We start from the raw sequence: 18,947 nt of genomic DNA, 5'->3' as shown, positions 1-18,947 counted from the left end.
CCTAAAAACTTACCTCCCTAACTAGCGTCACCTGTGACACTAATACAGCGATCAGAAAAACGATCGCTTAGTGACACTGGCGATGGGGGGGGGTGATCACAAGGTTAAACCTTTATTGGGGGGGGTTAGGGGGGGTACCCTAGACCTAAAGGGGCCTAACACTAACTGCCCTACCACTTATAACTGTCACAAATGACACCAATGCAATAATCAGGAAAAAAAAAATGTTATTGGTGTCACTGTGACAGGGGGTGCAGGGGGTGATCAGGGGGTGACTGGGGTGAAATGTGTGCCTGAGTGTTCTACTGTAAGTGTTGTGTTGGTGCATACTTACTTGATGTCTTCTCTCCTCGGAAGCCGGAATGAAAAGGCTTCACGAGGAGAGATGACATCAATTCCTCTGCCACTGTTTATATTACAGAGGCAGAGGAAGCATTTCATTCATCAGGAGCGATCGCAAGGGGGTGACCATGAATAGATGGCCTCCCCCTCAGCACGGATTGCTCTTGTAACAAAGCCGACCGCCGCAGGCACGGGGGGGGTGTCCGAGCGGACCCCCCCACACGCGGGCAGGCAGGGACGTACAGGTAAGCTCTTATGCCTGCCCGTGCCATTCTGCCGACGTACATCATCGTGCAGCAGTCGGCAAGTGGTTAAGCTTTATAGTGGCGCTCTATTCCAGCCCGGCGGCGAAAGTCCAAGTCAACAGCCTCCTGTCAAACGCCTTCTCCATTCACAATGGAATGAGGCAGGGCTGCCCCCTCTCGCTCTTATTATTCATACTTACCCTAGAACCATTGCTACATAGCCTTGGCCTCAACACAGATGTTAGAAGTGTTCGTACTTCCCTCACAGAATACAAACTTGCTGCTTTTGCAGATGACATCCTTCTTTTCCTCACAGAACCACATATATCTCTCCAAAATCTCCTCTCAGAATTCCAATGATTTAGATTAATCTCCAACCTCAAGATCAATTTCTCCAAGTCCCACGCCCTGAATATATCTCTCCCGAACCAAATCGTCACCCAATGCCAAAACAACTTTCCTTTCAAATGGAAGGAAGATGCTATAACATATCTTGGCATCCAACTCCCCAGGTCTCTAAAACACTTATATCTCAAGAGTTATCTACCAATTCTACACAGTCTTACTAGTGATCTCAAGTGGTGGAACAAACCCACCTTTTCCTGGTTTGGCAAAGCAGCCATCCTAAAAATGAATGCACTGCCCCGCCTCCTATATATCTTACAAGCAGCCCCGACCCACATCCCCCTAGCCTTCTTCCGGACCTACAAGAGCCTGTGTACCAGATTCCTCTGGGCCAACTAGAGACCGAGAATCAGCTACTCCCACCTCTCTCTACCTAAGAATAAAGGAGGGATAGGCCTGCCAGACTTAAGAAATTATTACAGGGCCAGCCACTTGACCAGAATCCTGGATTGGAACATCCACAACGAAATTAAAGACTGGGTCAAACTCAAAGCTTCCTTCACACCATCCCCCCTGCACTCATTGCCCTGGTTACTCCCGAAACATGTTACAACCAAAACCCGCACCCTCCTATGAATTGGCCCAACTCTTAGATGTTTCTATGAAACTTGCAAATCTACTCCCCTATCCTCAACTCCAGGCCCACTCACCTCATAATGCCTCAACCCGGACTTCCCCCCTGGAATGCACAGCAACTATCTAAAAGACACCTGGCCGCACAGCAAGATACTAGCACACCACTTTTTTGCACAAGGCAAACCCCTAACATGGGAAAACCTCCCATCTAAGAAGGAGAACCCCTCTACCTCCCCCTGGACTTTCACCTTGCTCTCACACTATACCCGCACGCTAGAGAGGAAGTTCAAAGTCTCCAGACCCCTCACCCTTTGAAACCCTTTGCACGATGTAATCACCCCAGCGCCACTGAATCTCCACAATGCGCACCCTCCTATTTTCAAATATCCCTTCCAACACAGAGCGAGCCTGCTCATCTTGGGAAGGTGACCTTTCCAGATCCTTTTCTCCGGAAGATTGGGAACAAATTTATCTGAACATACATAAGGGATCTATAAATGTATCCACACAAAAGAACAGATACAAAATTGAAGCCTGATTGTACCGCACCCCAACACTTATCCACTAATTCCACCCGGACCTCCCGGATACGTGTTGGAAATGCCATCTTGGAAAGGGATCTCACCTGCATTTATGGTGGAGCTGTCCTGCCATCCAAACCTACTGTGACAAGTTGGTACACCAACTTTTCACAAAAACAACCACATACCAACTAGATTTTTCCCCAGCATAATTTCTCCTACACCATTCCACACTATCACACAGGAACTACTTTAAGTCCTTAGCAATACACATGCTAAACATCGCAAAACAATGCATTCCGGTCCACTGGGGTTTAATACAAACCCCATCAATTAAAGAATGGTTAGCCAGAATCACCAAAGTAGCTGAAATGGAGCGCCTCATCGCACATGACAATCCCTCCAAATTCTCAACTAAATGGGCCTGTTGGACCCACTTCCAAACAACAGCAGAATACTGAAACCTCATCACTGCAGACAACCCAATGGCACCAACTCATTCCAGTATGCCCTAGGATTAACCTCACAACTTCAGATAAACATCAAATAAACTTACTCCCAGACCTTCTCCACACTAAATCAGAATTCCAAAGAGCTAACAACCTACCTACTATACCAAACGGAGGGAGAGAGAGAGATGGATACCCACCCCCTCCGTTTCATTGTCACACCCCTCTAAAACCACTGCTACACCCACTAGCCTTTCCTTTCCTACTCCTCTCCCTGCTTAACCCCCCCTGCCGCTCTCTCCCCCCTTTCCCACCCCTATCACCCACCCCCTACACGGTCCCCTTTTCCCACTTGAGGAACCTAGTAATACTCACCATCATACAGAAACCCGCTACCTCACCGAGATAAGTACTACCTACATTAGACAAGCCCCTAACAGGACACCCCAACTCAGCTGAACAAAATTACGCCCCTCTCATTTACCACTTACCTACAACCGGTGACTCACCCCCTAAGCCTTTTAAACACACATACAGACATAAATCTACATGGTCTGAATACGGGCTCAAGTGAATCCCCCTAAATACTTTCCCCCAATGCCTTTTTCTTAAAACTTGAGACTCCTAGATGCTAAGTAGTTCCTGACATTCTTGAGCCAACCCTTACCCTATACATCTCCCCACCGGATCACACCAAGTTGTTTAATGTTTTAAAATTGCAACTGTTTGAAATGTCATGTTAGACATCATATTCCGTACTGCACGTTTCTGTATCACAACATACGTGTATGGTCCACTCTATTACCAATAAAACTTTTTTGGAAAAAAAAAAAGAAATATTATACTATTTGGTTTCTTGCTGGATTTAAAAGGTTAGTCATATTGACAATGATCCTAAGCACAGGGAACTCAAAAAGACCAGATGTAGAATTGGGTGAAAATGCCTCCTAATCACTGGTTAGGATTTATCACTGGCATCACAGAAAGTGTTATAACCACTTACCAACTGCAATGTGTACAGTTTCCGAAGTGGAGGTGTTTCTTGGGCTTACCGTTACCACCAGTGCGTACGAGAAACAACCCGACAGTGTGGCTGGCTGCTCCCATAGGCGATCAAAGAGTAGATACTCTTTGATCAACTCTATGGCCTTGGAGGACCGGAGCGAGGTCATGACCTCACATCCGGTCCAGGCTGGAAGTAAATATAGCTTTTTTTTTTCTTTTTTTTTTAAGTGAAATATAAAAAAAAATGTTTTTGGATCTTTTGCTTTTAAAGGTAAAGAAGATATGTGGGGACCCCAGATTTCTCCGTAAGGAGGACCTGTCATCCTTATTTCTATTACAAGGGATGTTTACACTCATTGTAATATGAAGAAAAGTGATAAAAAAAAAATAAAATAAGCAAAAAGAAAAGTCGTGCACGTTTGTGTAAGCAGTATTTGCACCACACATGTGAGGTATGACCGCGAACGTTAGAGCAAGAGCAATAATTCTAGTGCTAGATCTCCTCTGTAAATCTAAATAGGCAATCTGTAAAGGCATTTAAAATGTTGCCTATGGAGATTTTTTTTTAATTATGTTTTTTTATTGAATATAATAGTACAGAAAAGAAAAGCACACCCGGTACATTAAAATTCAGAAGAGTCAATGTAGATCTAGTAACATCAAACAGATCTAGTACAAAATGTATAACAAAATAAAAGTTTATACAAAGGGGTACAATCAAATGGCTATAACCAAGAAGTGGTTGAATACTAAAGATAAGGGACTTAGATGTTGATTAAATATGCAGGGATTAGGTGGGGTTTAAGGGTGTGATGCTGTACTCAGAATCGTCCCACAAATCCCAAACTCTGTCAAATCTGTCCACTGCATCTTCTACCTGAGCTGTCATGTGTTCCACTCTACGTATTTCGGCAATAACCTGTAAAAATGTATCCTAAATGGGGGGGGGGACAACCAACAGATAGGAATAACTTGCTTGGTGGCCAGTAAGATATAGGAGGCTAATTTGTTCAAAGCTTTCCCCAATCCAGAGAAGGGGAGACCCAGAAGGAGATATAATGGATCCAGTGGGAGAGGATACTCAAATATACGCTGAAGCAGAGACATCACCATGGACCAAAAGGGCACAATTAATTCACATTGCCAGAAGATGTGGTAGTGGTTGCCTCTGGATTTATCACATCTCCAACAAAGAGGAGAGAGGGAGGAGTCATAACAATGCCGTATTTCTGGAGTCCTGTACCAGAAGAGTAGTATTTGAAGTGCCGTCTCTCTCTGCGTCACGCACCTGACGCACCTGGATACTTTGGATGCTGAAGTCCAGATCTTATCCCATTGAGGGAGGGAGATTGGTTTTTGAGTGATATGGGCCCATTTTCGCATATAGGTGTGTAAGTTTTCAGAGAGTGAAGAAGACTCCTGCAGCAACTGATATATGGTAGATATTAGCCGCATTTGGGGGGGGGCTTTGGGAACAATGGAGCTCAAAGGCCATTGGTTTAGGTAGCGTATGGTTCAGAGAGAAGGTTGATAGATAATGACTCACTTGGAGATATGAATAGAACAAATTGTTGGGTATCTGGTGCTTAGATTGGAGGTCTGCAAAGGTCCGGAGATTTTGGGTAATTGGATGAGTAAATTGGCGGAGCTGGAACAGGCCTGCTTGTGCCCATGGGAGCATTTGAGTGTGGGAAAGGCTATACAGGATTAGAGGGTTGTAGAGTACATTGGAGAGGCATGACGAAGATAGAGAGAACCTTGTAGCATATGTACACCTTATCTTTAATGAGAACTGCATAGGACCCAGGCATACACTTTGAAGATTGGGATATTGGTGCAATGGGGGCAACCAGACTCGGGAGCAGGGATGAGTAGGGAACAGAGAGCCCATCTCAATCTCTGACCACCTATTTGGCGTTGAGAGGCTAGACCAGGATACCACTGCATGAAGATGTGAGGCCAGGTAGTATTTGTAAATGTTTGGGGCCCCCAGACTCCCTTGGTTTCTGGGAGAAAAGATCACTGAGCTCGCTATTCTATGTGCCTTATTTCCCCATATGAGTCTGAGGAACCATTGTTTGATCAGTTTCAATTGAGGCATGACCAACATTTTCAACACATTGATTCTGCCTAACCATGATATTGGAAGTAAATTCCAGTGGGTTAACATGGCATTGATGTCCTTAACCACTTCCATACCGGGCCATTGTCATATGACGTCTGCAGGAACACTCTGTCCCTCCGAGCGTGTGTTATATGACGTCCTTGGGACACAGCACATCCCAGATCAGTGTAAAGAGCCAATAAAAATTGTTGCTTTACCACATGACCAGCTGTGTCCGAAAACAGCCGGTCACATGCATTGTCCCGTGCACGGCGCGCAGAGCGGCGATCGGGGACGAGGCTTGTCATACTGACACAACCCATCACCGTTCGCGGTAAAGAGCCAATGAAATTGGCTCTTTACCACGTGATTGGCTGTGTCCAATCACAGCTGGTCACAGAATGTCAACAAGCGCTCGTAACGAGCTGTTACCGGGCTCTCCTCCTCACACACTGATCATGTGTGTGAGAAGGAGATTGCAGTAACAGCTCGTTACCCCCTACAGTATACACCAAACACACTGCCCCCACCCCCCAATAAAGAGGACCTTTCACCATCCATCAAAGCACCTGTCACAGCACCTGTCATGGGCCTGTCACCAGGTCATCAAAGTACCCGAGTACCTGTCACCAGCCCATCTGAGTACCCGAGTACCTGTCACCAACCCATCTGAGTACCTGAGTACCTGTCACCAGGCCATCAGAGTACCCGAGTACCTGTCAAGAGCCCATAAGTTTACCCAAGTACCTGTCACCAGCCCATCAGATTACCCGAGTACCTGTCCCCAGCCCACCTGAGTACCTGTCACCAGCCCATCTGAGTACCCGAGTACCTGTCACCAGCCCATCTGAGTACCTGTCACCAGCCCATCAGATTAACTGAGTATCTGTCACCAGCCCATCAGAGTGCCCGAGTAACTATCTGCAGCCCATGCCTCATAGAATATACGTTGGGTTGTTTGCTTTCCAAAATGTAGTCATTTTGTGGGTAATTCCACTGTCCTGGTGCTCCAGGACCATCAAAAGTGTGATAGAAAGGAATACAATTATGTTTAATTTTATGCTCCTAGAATGCCTGAAGGTACTACTTCAATGGTGGACCTCTCTATGTGGCGAGGCTGTGTAAAAGTCTCACACATGTGGTATCGCTGTCAGAGAACTATCGCAACAAATGCTCATTCCCGTGCGCCAGCCAGCAGTCTTCGCTCAAATGTACGGCAAGAACGAGCGAGCCCCGGATCAGGCACGCATGTTGGCGCTCCCATACAAATGAGTGCATGTCAGCGCAGACACGTTTGCACACCAACAAATCATGACGCAAGGCGCCCTATTTAAATGACCAATGTACTAGTGTCAGTGCTGGATTATCTCAGCTCGTTCCTGTATCCTTGCTGCTGTCTTGTTTGATTACCTTGATCCTGAACTCCTGGTTTCCACGACTACTCTCTCGGATTACCCCTGCATCTCTGCCTGCCTCTGCTTCCTGTACCGACCCTGGCTTGGACTTCTAACTACGGCTCTGTCTCCTGATCTTGTACTTTCCTGCCAGCCTGTTGCCAACCACCTCCAGTCCCCGACCACGAGCCTACCTGCTGATTGTGTACCTTACTGCCAGCACGTTGCAAACTCCTGCCTGCCCCTGACTCTGCAAGTGTTCCTGTAGGACTTTTCCTAAACCAGTCCTGTGATCAGCATCCCACCTCCTCCATGAAGGCTCCGGTGTTCCTGATCCTGCCAGCAGGCACCTGCACCCTTCCGCTGCCCTAGCAGCCCTGTCTCAACCTCCAGGGGTGCTAGGACTGGAACCGTGCAAGAGGCCACCCTCGTCATTTTGGACTCCGCTGAAAGGCACCTGACAATTGCCATACTCAGGAGGAGTAGCAGAATGTATCTTGGGGTTTCATTTTTGCTATGTACATGCTGTGTGTTAGAAATATCTGTATAAATTGACCACTTTCTGTAAAAAAAAAAAAAAAAAATACGTTTTAATTTTCTTGCCACGTTTTCCTAAGACTTGTGGAAAAAATTGAACCATTCAAAAGACTCATTATGCCTCATCGAATATACCTTGGGGTGTTTGCTTTCCAAAATGGGGTCATTTTGTGGGCAATTCCATAGTCCTGGTGCTCCAGGGCTTTCAAATTGTGATAGGTCGTTAGGAAATTTTATGTGCAATTTATGCTCCTAGAATGCCTGATGGTGCTCCCTGCATGTTGGACCTCTCTGTGGCCAGGCAGTGAAAAAGTCCCACACATGTGGTATCGCCATACTCCAGAGGAGTAGCTGAATGTATTTTGGGGTGTAATTGAAAGCATGCATATGCTGTGTGTGAGAAATAACTTGTTATGACAATTTTGTGTAAAAAATAATAATAATTTCTTAAATTTCCCAAGAATTGTGGGAAAAAATTACAACTTCAAAAAACTCACTATGCCTCTTACTAAATACCTTGGACTGTCTCCTTTCCAAAAAGGGGTCATTTGGGGGGTATTTGTACTTTCCTGACATTTCAGGACCTCAAGAGTTATGATAGGCTGTCAGTACATCAAGTGTGATCAATTTTCAATAATTTGCACCATAGCTTATAGACTCTATAACTTTCACACAGACCAAATAATATAAACTTATCTGGGTTATTTTTACCAAAGATTTGTAGCAGTATAAATTTTGTCCCAAACAAAAATTACTTATTTGCAAATTTTTATTATAGAAACTAAAAAAAAAAAAGTTTTTTTTTAAATTTTTGCACTTTTTTCACTTATGTCGCAAAAAATAAAAAACCCAGTGGTGATTAAATACCACCAAAAGAAAGCTCTATTTGTGTGAAAAAAAATTATAAAAATTGGGGACTACAGAGGCCAGCTCCAACCATCGCTGTGACCAGCAGGAGTTCCCTCTGCTTTTCCATCTCCATGCCCATCAGTCTTGTGACAGCAGGCAGAGTTCCCTGTCTCCCCACTCTGTCCCATTGGAGCCTGAGCGTTCTTCATACATCTTTGGATGACTTCCTGTCAACAGTGAACGGCGAGCCTTCCGAGGGCAGGAATATATGGTGGTACTGTGTTTAAAACTTTTCTTTTAAATTTCACTTATTCCAGTATACAGTTATAATAATCTTTTCCTTATACACTACTGTTTACACTTCTATCCTTAGCTCCATGGACAGTGTTGGGCTTCTACTCATGTGCAATAAAGTGTTTTCTAATTGAATCCAAGGTGTACATAATTCTATATGTAAATGAATATACACATGGGGTAATTCTTACACCTAGGTATTTGAGAGATGAGGTACACCAGTGGTATGGGTATGAGTTTTTTAGGGACGTTATATCTTCCCGGGGGGATATGTAGAGGCAAGGCTTCTGTTTTAGAGGTGTTGATTTTGTAACCAGATAGGGAGCTAAACCAGCAAAGGAGAATGTGTAGGGATTTGGATGGTAATGTGAGGATTGGTGAAGGTCAGCAAGATATCATCCGTGAATAGGAATAATTTATATTCCCTATGGCGCATTGGAACCCCTCGGATATCAGGATGGTACCGTATAGCTTCTGCCAAGGGTTCCAGACATAGAATGAATAGGAGTGTGGATAGAGGGCAGCCCTGTCTGGTACCGTTTGACATAGGGAAGGTCTGGGACGTAAATGAGGCCATTTGGACCTGAGATGAGGGGTTGGAATAGAGGGCCTTTAAAGCAGATATAAATGGACCGTGAAACCCAAATTTGGAAAGGGCAGCAAACATGTAGGGCCAGCTTAATCTATTGAAACGCCTTTTGGACATCTAGGCTGAGGATCAGTGCCGGTCTACGTACTCTGTCCAGCATGTCAGTGATATCGATGGTGCGCCTAGTGTTGTCCCCAGCGTGTCTAGTAGGGACAAAGCCTACTTGGTCTCTATCAATCAATTTGGTTAGGAATTGGGGTAAGCGATTGGCCAGGATTTTAGTGAAGAGTTTGTAATCTGAATTTAGGAGTGCAATCAGTCTATAGTTGTCTGGAATAGAGGGATCTATAGCCGGTTTAGGAATGACCGAGATATAGGAATGAAGAAAAGGCTGGTGGGGGCCTTGCCCTGTATAAGGGAGTTGTATAGAGATAATAGATATTATCTCACCTTCCTCTCTGAAACATGCACTCTTTACCTCTCCTCCTTTTCACAATTGCAGCCTCTCTCCTCAAACTCACTTTTCTTCACCCCCTGCTCCACCCCACAATCTGTACATATCACCCTCACTTCTTCCCTCTCCCTATTACTGCACTCATCACCTCTTTCTAACCCTAAGCCCACTTGCTAACAAACACCCCAGGATACCGAAGCATTTCCCCTCATACAAATCATATTCTCATATTACCTCCCTTACTTTTCTGCTTCTCCTAACCGCTGGAGATATTCCCCCAAACCCTGGGCCTCCCTTATTTAACTGTACCCAACACACCCATCACCATCACCCTACACCCTCTGGCAGTAGTCACAATCTACGCAATTAGTCTCCGTTCCTTTTCTTCCCAACGCCAGCCTCCCCCTCTCCTGCGCCCTCTGGAACGCTTGCTCTGTCTGCAACAAACTCACCACTGTTCATGACCTCTTTGTCACTAATTCCTTTAATCTACTTGCTCTTTACCGAAACCTGGCTCCACGAATCTGACACCCCTTCTCCTGCTTCACTCTTCCTGGGTGTCCTTCACTGGACTCACTCCCCTAGGCCTAATGGACGCAAGGAAGGTGGAGTGGGATTCCTCTTATCCCCCAAAGCACCTTCCAGGTTATTCACTCCCCTCCCTCTCTTGCCCTCTCATCATTTGAAGCTCACTGTATACGTCTATTCTCTCCTACTTCCCTAAGAATTGCTGTAATCTACCGGCCCCCTGGACCATTATCGACTTTCCTTGATGAGTTCTCTGCCTGGCTACCCTACTTTCTCTCTTCGGAAATTCCCACAATCATTCTCAGTGATTTAAACATCCCTGCTATTACAAACACTCCTGCTACTTTTAAACTTCTTAGTCTAACCTCTTAATTTGACCTGAAGCAATGGGTACAGACTTCTACTCACTCTGATGGTAACACCCTTGACCTTGTATTCTCCTACCTTTGCAATCCATGCAACTTCTCAAACAATCCTTTTCCTCTCTCTGACCAACACCTTATTTGTTTCTCTCTCTCCCTGTCTTCCACCACCTTTCCCTCCAATCGCCTAACCATCACCCGTAGAAACTTTTGCAACTTCAACTCTTCTCTCCTCTATTCTGCTACTAACCACCTCTGTGACAAAATTTCTCCCCTATCCTGCCCCCACCAAGCCACTTCCATCTACAATAAATCCCTGTCCTCCACCCTGGACAAGCTCGCTCCCCTCACTACACGCAGAATCAGGCCTCGACCCCTACAACCCTGGCAAACAGATGACACTAAAATTCTCAAAAAACTTTGTCGCGCTCTTTAGCATGTGTGGCACAAGACCAATTATTTCAAAGACTTCAACCAATACAAATCTGCCCGCCAAGAATACTATTCTTTCCTCCACACTGCTAAGCAGACCTATTTTACAACTCTTATTAACACCTTCTCATCCAGTCCCCATAAACTTTTCTCTACCTTCAACTCTCCACTTCGCCCTCTACTGACTCACTCACTGCCCAGGAGATTGCTAATCACTTCAAAAATAAGATTGATACAATCCGTGATGAAATCTCCACTCTACAGGTATCGACCTCAGTTAAGACCCCATATCAACAGGTACAATTGACACTCCCCTTATTCAAATCTGCTACTACAGACGAAGTTGCTAAACTCCTTTCTAACGTCCACCTAACCACCTGCCCCCTGGACCCTAGTCCCTCTCAAACACTACGGTTGCCCTCTGACTCTATCCTACACTCTCTAACTCACATCTTCAATCTCTCCCTCACCTCTGGCATTTTCCGCAATGCTCTAAAACATGCACTGGTCACCCCCATACTTAAAAAGCTGTCCTTGGACCCTACCAATCTTAACAACCTATGCCCTATCTCCTCCTCAGTCTCGTCATGCATCACTAACTTACTAACAGACATATCTGCATGGATGTCACACCACTTCCTCAAACTCAACTTGTCCAAAACCGAACTTATAATATTTCCTCCCCCATGTGCCTCTTCCCCTGACTTATCTGTCAAGAGCAATGGCACAACCATCCACCCTTCCCCACATGTCAGCATGCTAGGTGTTATCCTGGACTCTGAACTCTCCTTTCGGCCCCACATCCAATCACTTTCCAAAGCTTGCCGTCTCAGCCTCTGCAACATCTCTAAACTTCGTCCCTTTCTAACCAATGAAACCACAAAGCTCCAGATTCACTGCCTGGTTATCTCTCGCCTTGACTACTGCAACTCCCTCCTCATTGGCTTACCTTTAAATAGACTATGCCCCCTTCAGTCCATCATGAATGCTGCTGCCAGACTCATCCACCTTACAAACCGCACAGTGTCTGCTACCCCTCTCTGCCAATCCCTCCATTGGCTGCCACTTGCCCAACAAATTAAATTCAAAATACTAGCTTAGTGACAAAGCCATCCACAACTCTGCCCCCTGCTACATCACTAGCTTAATCTCAAAATACCAACCTAATCGCCCTCTTCGTTCCTCCCAAGACCTCCTGCTCTCTAGCTACCCCAATCTGTCAGACTGTCTCCAAATTTATCCGCTTTTAGGCGATCCCAGAAAACTTTCCTCTTCAGAGAAGAATATCCTGCCTCCATCTAACAACTGCACTATTTTCTCCATTAGCTCATCCCCCACATCTATTACCTTTTTGTATAACTTGACCCTCCCTCCTAGACTGTAAGCTCTAACGAGCAGTATTGTAATTGTACTGTCTGCCCTAATGTTGTAAAGCGCTGCATAAACTGTCGGCGCTATATAAATCCTGTATAAAAATAATAATAATAAATAATAGATGAGGTGACAAGATCTGTGAGAATGTCCTGTAGTAGGAATAGGGTAGACTGTCTGGGCCAGGGGATTTGTGTAGAGGTAGGTGTTTAATAGTATTAGCTAATTCTTTATGTCTGACAGAAATGTCTCAAAAGTCTCCTGATCAAGTGGGGGGTGGAGATCTGGGGTTGAGCAATTGTAAAGTTTAGCATAAAACTCACCAAAGACCCGAGTCATGGCTTGTGGGCAGTGGATGGGGGTCCCATCGGATTATTTAAGGTGATCCGGGAAAAGGAAGGGCCAAGGGTTGAGTCTGGAAACTAACATTCTATGTGGTTTGTTGGAGAACTCGTAAAACGTTTGCTTAGCCCATAGGAGGGATTTATCTATAGCTGACATCTCCAGGGACTTTATCCGGTTTCGTTGCGAGGTTACGGTCTGCAGTCAAGCCATTGTGGGAGAGTGAACTAGGGAGCACTCAGCCGTTTGCAGTTCAGCCAGTAAGGACGATTTCAAGAGGGTGGCATCCTTCTTTCTGTGGGAGATTACTGAAATACATTGCCCCCGAAATACACCTTGTGAGCTTCCCATAGAGAGGATGGACTGGAGACAGTGCCTACATTGAGCTGGAAGTATTCTGTCAGAGCAAGGGAAAGCACATCTTTGGTTTTGGGGTGGTTTAGCAGTAATTCATTAAGCTTCCAGTGGCATTTCTTGGGGTACGCAGTGGGGAGGGAAAGGTCTAGAGTCGGGGGGCATGGTCCGACCAGGTGATGGGGCCCAAATCAGCTGACACTGTGTTGGGTAGGAGAGGGGCCATCACGAAAAAGTAGTTGAGTCTAGAGAACATTTTGTGGGGAGGAGAGTAGAATGAAAACTGTTTGCTAGTAGGGTGTTTAATCCGCCAGGTGTCAAACAGGTGGTGGGCACATGTCAGTTTGTGAAAGGATGTGGATAGAGATTGTGCGGGGAGGGGTAGTTTTGTGTGAAATAGGGATCTCCTATCTTGTGTAGGGAAGAGTATGGCATTCAAGTCTCCACCTATCACCATAAAGGGCTGTGAGAAGCGTTGGAGCTGTTCAAATGCCTCAGTTAAGAGTTTGACCTGATCTGAGTTAGGTGCATAGACATTCATAGTTGTAATGGGACAAGACATATAAACACATTGCATTATCATGTAGCGAACGTGTGGGTCTAGATGCGTAGACTGAATCTGGAGAAGGCAAGAGCGTCTAATCAGTATTGCGATGCCAGCCTTACCAGATGAGTCAGATGCCATGTGAGAGATCTGAAAATATTTGGATGCAAATTTAAAGGAACCTCCAGTGTGGAAGTGGGTTTCCTGAATCAGGATCACATCCGCACCAGAGGCCCTGAACTCCTTCAAAGCCAGCCACCGTTTTTTGATGGAGTTCAGGCCTTTCACAGTGACAACAGCTTCAGAGCCATGCCAAGGTAGTAAAATTTAGCCAATGTACATATAGTTGAACAGGTAGCATCCCAACAGTGGGATTGTAGGTTAATAGCCTTATATTAGCATACATACCATACTGTACTGTGAAAAACATTACAAAAATGGTGAAGAGCACAATAAAGAGCACAAAAAGAGAACAATAACAGAAAAACAAAACAAAAAAAGTCCAAAAAAAGTCCAGAGGATATGTAGCTGCGAAATAACAAAAAGGTTGGGTTGGCCTAAAAAAGGTAGGCCTAATAACATGTGTAGGCCTGAGAGCAACAGCAACTGAGGAGTCCTCGGCCACAGCCAAAAATGGGGGAGCAAGGTGGTCTCCAACTGGTGAGAAACACGGGATCCCACTGTGCTGCTCTATTAGTGGTGTGAACAGACAAAAGACTTCTTAACCAACCTTATAGAGAATCAAAGATTCTGACAAAAGGAAATAGAAAAAAAAAAAAAAAATGTGCAAAACACCCTGAAGGAAAAAAGAGGGCAAAAAAGAAACTGAGCAGTTGATCTTCCATCTTTGGCAATGAGGTGAATTGGAACAAATCAAGCCTGTGAGAAGGGGTTGCGGGGATCTGTAATCCCAAGGAAAGAAAAACAACCTCCTGAGGTATGACTCACGGGGGGATCAGGTAGGTTGCCTAGGCCGTTAAGGGCATTGAGGAGTGGAGTAAGCCTTCAATCGTTTTCCTCGCACTGGGGTCCAGATCATTGATGGGGTTGGAGAAAGTCGAGGGGTAGTAGGCATTGGTTGCCCTTCATCTGCTGGTAGTGGTGGTAAGCCCAGGTTTTTGAGGAAGGAATCTCCTTCTTGCAGATCCCGGAGGGTATGTTGGGTGCCATCTTTTGTTGCACTGAGGTGGAACAGAAAGCCCCAGAAGTAAGGGAACTTGTGTAGTTGAAGGTGAGGGGTGATGGGACGTAGTGAGCGCCTTTTAGCCAGGGCGATTGGAGAGAGGTTGCTAAATATTTTAATTCTGTCCCCTTTATAATCAATATGGGATTGGTTGAGGGTAGCCAGGGTCAATGCCTCTTTACTCTCTTAATAGTGGAACCGCACCACTATGTCTCGCCATCTGGCACCTGCAGGAGGATTAGGGGCTAGAGACCTGTGGGCCCGGTCAAGGAGCCAGTCTATGTCCACTATGTCTTGAGCAAGTTGGTTAAACAGGCCTAATAAGTACGGTCTGATGTTATTTTTAGCCACATTTTCTGAGACCTCGCGAATCCTGAGGTTTTGGCGCCTTTCTCTGTTTTCCAGGTCTTCTTGATGAAGTTGTAGCAGGGACACAGGGTTTTTAAGAGAGGCATTTTCCTCTTCCAGGGCCTGAATATACTGTAATGTCACATCAAACTTGGTTTCTAAAGTTGCTGTCCACTCACCAAGCTGATCAATCTCCCCTCTGAGTTCCCTAGAAATCTTCCCCACCTCCTGGGCTATTCCCCTTGTGAGCTGCTGTACCAGAGCCTGTAGTTTGACATCTAGCAGTTCAGGGGGTTAAAACAGACTGAGAGGGTGAGGGGAGATGTAGGGAAAGGGCTTGCTGTGAGTTGTCGTCCGCCATCAGGGTGCTAACGGCTGCGACGCTTGTGGGGACTGACCTTTACCATGGGGTGCTAGGAGGCTCTAGGGGTCTGTATATCTTACCCTCTGTGGCAAATGTATGCCAATGAAGCTGTGCAGGGGTTGCAAGGAGCAGAGCGGGTCCAGAGCTCACGGATCACATGTCCACCGTCTTGAAGAGTCGCGCATGCTCCCCACCTATGGAGATTGTCGCCATTCCAGCAGCGTGTGCAATTTTAAAGCATTATATTATGTATCTATTTACTCGGGGTAACATCATCTTTCACATTATACAAAAACATTTGGGTAAATATTGTGGGTTTTTTTGTCCATTAAAGTGTATTTTTTCCCAAAAAATTGTATTTGCAAAATTGCTTGCCCAAATACCGTGTGACATAAACAATTGCAACAATCACCATTTTATTCCCTAGGGTCTCTGAAACTTGTAAACAAAAAGTGCCAGAAAAAGCCTGGTTGACAATTATTTTTTTTTTAACGAGAACAGAAGTTCTACTAGTTAGTAAATCTAATGGTTCATGTGCTTTTCCACACATTGTCTAACATCTGGTCCTGTCCCTTCCAATCCTTTTTTTAATAGATAACTTAATTAGAAGCCCAGCTATCTTTTTATGTATGTTCTCCCTCCCAACAGGGAGATTTCCTTCATTTCCTTATTGGGATAGGAAGAGATAGGATATCTCTCCAGTAAAGACCCAAAATGCAAAAAAAACTATTTTTCTTTAGTAAAATGGGAAAGTTTTAAAACCTCTGTCATGTTATAATTTCTGTCCCAGAGCTAAATGCCCCTTAATTCCTTGTGCTTTCACAGGGACAGAAAGGAGAAATCTTCCAAATATAGTAATGACCAACAATAAAACATTTAACAGAAGCATTTACTTTTATCATAAAAAAAAAAAGCACAAATCCTACGCTATTTTCAATATAATTAATTTTTGGCTTTATACATATTATCAGATTATATAAAATGAACATACACCGAGAATCATTTTTTTTAAAACAACAAACTCAATAACCAATCATAAAATACCTTGACAATATTCTTTCCTGTTCACCACGTCTTATGTGTGTAGAAAAGAAACAACTTATCAGCAAATTGGAAAACAATTTAAAACACAATCACAATAATTCATAAAACGTGTCTGTGACACTCTTTGGAATTCCGTTTTGACATGGAGAGACAGATTCATGTACCTTTTGGAAGCAGATACAAGAATTTGGGGCAAGCGCCACATGTGGAGGTACACTGATGTCAGAGTGTCCATAGAAACACTCCATCAGATCAACTGTGGCCAATCAGAATTGTCAATGGGTGGGCGGAGTCTGCTTAGGATTTGGAGACAGTAGATTTCCATCAGTTCTGCTCCCCTTGTGGTTGACAGCAGACAATAGTTGGATCCATATCAATAGACAGCCTGACATTGTTTATAGAATCCTCCCACTGCCAGCTGTCACAAGGAGAGAGGGGAGCTGATGGAGAACAAGGCCTGAGCTTCCCCATCAGGTTCCACCCACTGTCATCATCACTGGCCACTAGGAGGCAAACATGCCACTCTGCTACACAGCATAGAGAGACAGGCACTCTGCCTTTGTACTCCAAGTTATGCCGCGTACACACGAGCGGACTTTTCGACGGACTAGGTCCGGCGGACCGGACTCCAGCGGACAATTCGACTGTGTGTGGGCTCCAGCGGACTTTTTTCCCAAAAGTCTGACAGTCCTAGAAATAAAACATGTTTCAAATCTTTCCGACGGACTCAAGTCCGGTCGAAAAGTCAGCTCGTCTGTATGCTAGTCAGACGGACAAAAACCGACACTAGGGCAGCTATTGGCTATTGGCTATGAACTTCCTTATTTTAGTCCGCTCGTACATCATCACGTATGAATCCGTCGGACTTTGGTTGATCGTGTGTAGGCAAGTACGTTCATTCGAAAGTCCGTCGGAAAGTCTATCGGAAAGTCCATTGAAAAGTCCGCCGGACCTAGTCCGTCGAAAAGTCCGCGCGTGTGTGTACGCGGCATTAGAGTTGGTTTCAATTACCTCCACTTTTGTCATCGTCAAGCTAAGGGTAATTCTTTTGTAATCTAGTGCAGCCATTGTGCCACTTTTTTTAGTAGTGCTATTAAGAAGAACCTGAATCTGCCTCGTGTGTATCTAAAGCTACTAAAATTGGTCACAGGGATTTTTTAATCTGCCTCAGGTCATTTTAAAGAGGCCATACCACCAGAAAAGTGTCATACGTGTTTTATTGCATTCCCCCAGTATTTACTATTCATGAACCCCAAAGCTTCAGGACAGTGAAGTAAGAGGGGTCAGCGCCTTACAAATTGTGCACAGCCCAAAAATTATACTAAATCGCAATTTTCAAAACTGGTATTTTTTGTGACAGATTAACTAGTTATCTGTTTTATGTGTTTTCATAATTTGTTTTCCAGGTTTGGAGAACCAGAAGAGTGTGCAGGGATTGCCTCATTTTTATGCTCTGAAGATGCTTCTTACATCAATGGGGAAAATATTGGCGTCACTGGTGGCGTGCTTGGAAGGCTTTAAACCTTGTGTTTTAGGGAAAATGATGAAGCAATAAAAAATGTTATAACCCATATTTGCCTGACTTTGTAAAAAAAAAAAAACAACATATATATTACATCATATAAAGAAAAACATCAGGATTACACATTTGATTGAATTATATAAGTTTAGTATATTGCTGCAGAGATCTTGCTCGAATCTCCATTATTCTAGGCCAGATATTTAACTTTGCTAGACTGGTATGCACATCTTCTCATTGCAATTTGAGAAATTAGGTGTTCATTCCTAAACATTCATAAAATATAGTCACACACCATTGAATGCATTGTTATAAAGGAAGAAAGGAAAATCATTTATTTTTTATACTCATCTGTACTGTATGTTGAAATGGCAACATCTTGCGGAAAGTATCTGAAATAAAGGTTGAGTTGAAACTGCAAAACAAGGTGTAATATTACTAAACATTTATAGCAGGTCCAGTACGGTATTTTTAAAGGAGAATGAAGAATTAGGTAATCATTTAAAAAGGGTAGATAATAGAAGATAAAAGTTGATGCAGTAAATGCTGCATGCATATATCCTAGTAAGTAATTAAAAGAAAGGTTTTGAGAATTTTACAAATTATGAAATGGGATTTCCTTTTATTGAAACAGATATGTTAGTTAAAATGTTAGTTGTCTGGCTGTTATTCTCACCCTCTTTCTTCAGTACTTTGAGTTAGAAAAATTCAAAGATTCTTGGCTGGATATTTGTCCTAGTCAGTAATATAAAGTAATTGGGTCAGCGTGATAGTCAAGTTTACCAGCATTTT

The 18,947-nt window shown here is 44.3% G+C and overlaps 1 protein-coding gene across 1 annotated transcript in view; it reads left to right on the top strand.

Moving 5' to 3' along the window:
• The window catches only part of LOC141143749 (dehydrogenase/reductase SDR family member 4-like), a 158,673-nt gene extending 140,212 nt beyond the window's left edge, over positions 1 to 18,461 (top strand). Inside the window, exon 8 of the mRNA XM_073629352.1 lies at positions 18,043 to 18,461. Within this exon, the coding sequence (XP_073485453.1) occupies positions 18,043 to 18,157 (115 nt within the window). The 3' untranslated portion in view covers positions 18,158 to 18,461. The remainder of the gene's footprint in view (positions 1 to 18,042) is intronic.
• Positions 18,462 to 18,947: the final 486 nt, after the last annotated feature.

The sequence above is a fragment of the Aquarana catesbeiana genome, linkage group LG01 (genome assembly GCF_042186555.1).
Source record: "Aquarana catesbeiana isolate 2022-GZ linkage group LG01, ASM4218655v1, whole genome shotgun sequence".
Taxonomy (NCBI): Eukaryota; Metazoa; Chordata; class Amphibia; order Anura; family Ranidae; genus Aquarana; species Aquarana catesbeiana.
This window is presented reverse-complemented; position numbering and strand designations above follow the sequence as displayed.